The sequence below is a fragment of the Lycium barbarum genome, chromosome 4 (assembly GCF_019175385.1).
Source record: "Lycium barbarum isolate Lr01 chromosome 4, ASM1917538v2, whole genome shotgun sequence".
Classification (NCBI taxonomy): domain Eukaryota; kingdom Viridiplantae; phylum Streptophyta; class Magnoliopsida; order Solanales; family Solanaceae; genus Lycium; species Lycium barbarum.
In genome coordinates this window covers 24,763,081-24,765,658 of record NC_083340.1, presented here as the reverse complement: position 1 = coordinate 24,765,658, position 2,578 = coordinate 24,763,081, and the positions used below count along the sequence as shown (strand labels likewise).

The 2,578-nt window shown below is 35.1% G+C and overlaps 1 protein-coding gene across 1 annotated transcript; it reads right to left on the bottom strand.

The window, feature by feature from the left end:
* Positions 1–674: 674 nt before the first annotated feature.
* On the bottom strand, positions 675–1,844 carry LOC132635611 (protein ENHANCED DISEASE RESISTANCE 2-like). Its single transcript, XM_060352070.1, has one exon. The coding sequence runs from the start codon at positions 1,706–1,708 to the stop codon at positions 818–820; it is 891 nt and encodes a 296-aa protein (XP_060208053.1). The 5' UTR covers positions 1,709–1,844; the 3' UTR covers positions 675–817.
* Between the last annotated feature and the right edge of the window lie 734 nt (positions 1,845–2,578).

Genomic DNA, 2,578 nt, shown 5'->3' with positions numbered 1-2,578 from the left:
AGAAACTTGTCATTCTACCCCATTTTTGCTTTTTGTTTCCATTAGAAACCATTTTATTATGATGATATAAAATAACATATCTTATCATCTAAAATCCCTCACACACGCACACATCCACAAATATATTACACATATGATGTTCATAGAACATGCACATATACATATAAGAAAATACATTATTAAAGAGAGGGTACCAATAAAGTTTTAGAATTTAAGTGCTTCATGTTTTGTTAATTTTCTAATCGTATTGAGTCAGTAATAACAAGTAGTACTAAAAAATTACCCCAAGGCTGAGTTCCCACAAACGTAAAATTTTGGGCGAGTCTAATAGGTATGCCTATTCATCAAATTTCTTATAATACTAGCATATATATATAAGAAAATACATTATTAAAGAGAGTACATATAATAAAGTTATACATAATTAAAGTGCTTCTAGTTGCTTTGTTAAATTTCTAATCATATGAAATCAATACGTAACAAATACTAAAAGGCTACTCTAATAGTATAATGTTTCACTACTTGAATAATTTTGGCTGAGTTTTCCACAAATGAACATTTTTGGGTGAGTCTAATAGATACGTCTGTTGACAAATTTGTAAGAACAGAAATAAATGGAGTAGCATAACAGGTGAAAGTTAAAACTCAAATAAAAAATAAACAAAAGCAAGTAATGAGAGGAAAAAAGGAACTTTTATTAGAGGAAAAAAAAAAAAACTTAACCTTAAAATTAGACATCTATCTACATGGGATTCATTTCACCAACAATTCCCCTCAGAATTAGAAAACATTAAATTAGAAAGTCATTTTTTTTTTCTTAATCCTCCTCATTTTCATCGTTCTCCTCTGCTTGAACTCTGCTACTATTATGTAAATTACCATTAGGTAATACTTTCCTTGACGACGACGACGTCGTATTATCAACAAAAGTAGCTGAACTCATCTCCATTTGACAAACCCTAACAGCACCAAACAATTTCTCCGGTAACTCCTCTTCCGTTTGTGCCTCCACTAAAAACCCCATATCGATCGTAACAGACGTTACGTAACCTAACGCCAAATGTAAAATTGCACTAGCAATTGTTGAGCTACCAATGTCAACGTCAATTTCTAAATAATTAGGACCTTTATGGTAATAACAATTTAAAGCTTTACCTAATATACAAGCTGAGTAATTCCCAACTGCTGCTTTAACAATCCATGGACCTTTAACGATCCGGTTCACGATTTTGAACCGGGAGTTACGGTACACGTCATCACCGTTAATGAACCGGTAGAGTAATGAACCCGGTTCGATCGGTTCGTCGTTGTTTGTGGCGAAGTAGAAAACCGCACTGTGGTGGTCCCTACCTGGGACTTGTAGATTAACAGCGATTATGAATGTTTTGAGAGGCGCGTGGGATTTGCGAAGCGCGTGCATGACGCGGTTGTCGGGTCGGGCGAGGACGTGGTCGAGTTTGGAGTTGGATCGGAGCCAATCGACACCAGCGGGTTGTAAGAGCCACGCGCCGGAGGGTATTTTTGTCTTTTTGGTTAAGTAGTTTGGGCCACGTAGGTTGAATAGGTTTCCTGGGGGTGATGCCCAGCCGTTTTTGCCTTTGTCTAAATCTACATGTTTTAAGGATCCGCCGGCGATGGTTTCTTCACGCCAGTCGCCGCCGTTGTCGGCGGAGCGATTTTGCGTTTGTTTTTGCTTAGTGGAGCACATTTTTTTTTCCGGGACTGCTATGCTACAGTTAGCGTATTGTGAATGGAATGTAGTAGTAGTAGCAAGTAATGGGAAAATTCTCCGATGAGAAAGGGCAATTGAGTACTACTTTTGGGTGTGTTTATATGTGAGAGTAGTGGAATACAAGTGCCCTTGAGTTTCCAAGAAACTACAATAAAGCCCCTTTTTTTAATGGGATTGACAAATCACAGCTTAGGAAAAGGATGTAGCAAATATTTGCGCAATTGTTTTCCTCTTTCAGCAAAAACTCTTTCTAGCATGTATTCTTTCCGTCCATTTTTACTTGTCCGGTTATTATAATTAAATGTCAATTATTACTTGTTTACTTTGAAAAATTAAAAGATAATTTATTATTTTTTACCTAATTATCCTTATTATTAGTTATTAAATTGAAAAATTCATAAAATTATTAATGATGCATAACTTTTAAAGTATATTCTATTAATTTAAATTATTTTAAATGATTTAAATAATTAAGAATAATATAATAAATTTGACATATTATTTATTACACCTTAATCTTAACGGGGGTGTTAAGTCAAGCAGAGATAAGTAAAAATGAACAGAGGAACTAGTATTTTGGAATATATTAATGAAAGGTCCCTCACCTTTATGGCAGCCTGACCGACCAGCCTAGCCTAGAGATTGGAGCATGAGCCACCGGTCGGGGTTGACGTAAGTTGTTTAATTGCGTGGTCCAGGGTCCCGGGTTATTTTGGGAAGAGGTTCAATTTCACCATATCCCATTTAAATTATAAGTTAGGGGTGGTTTGTTTTAAGTTTTAAAAGATCTAATCTCCACATACAAATTATCATAAATTTATAATACAATGTTTTATTAGGATTCGA

Bases quoted from the DNA above. Each gene is read 5' to 3' on its own strand.
- LOC132635611 (XM_060352070.1), bottom strand. From the start codon at position 1,708: ATGTGCTCCACTAAGCAAAAACAAACGCAAAATCGCTCCGCCGACAAC.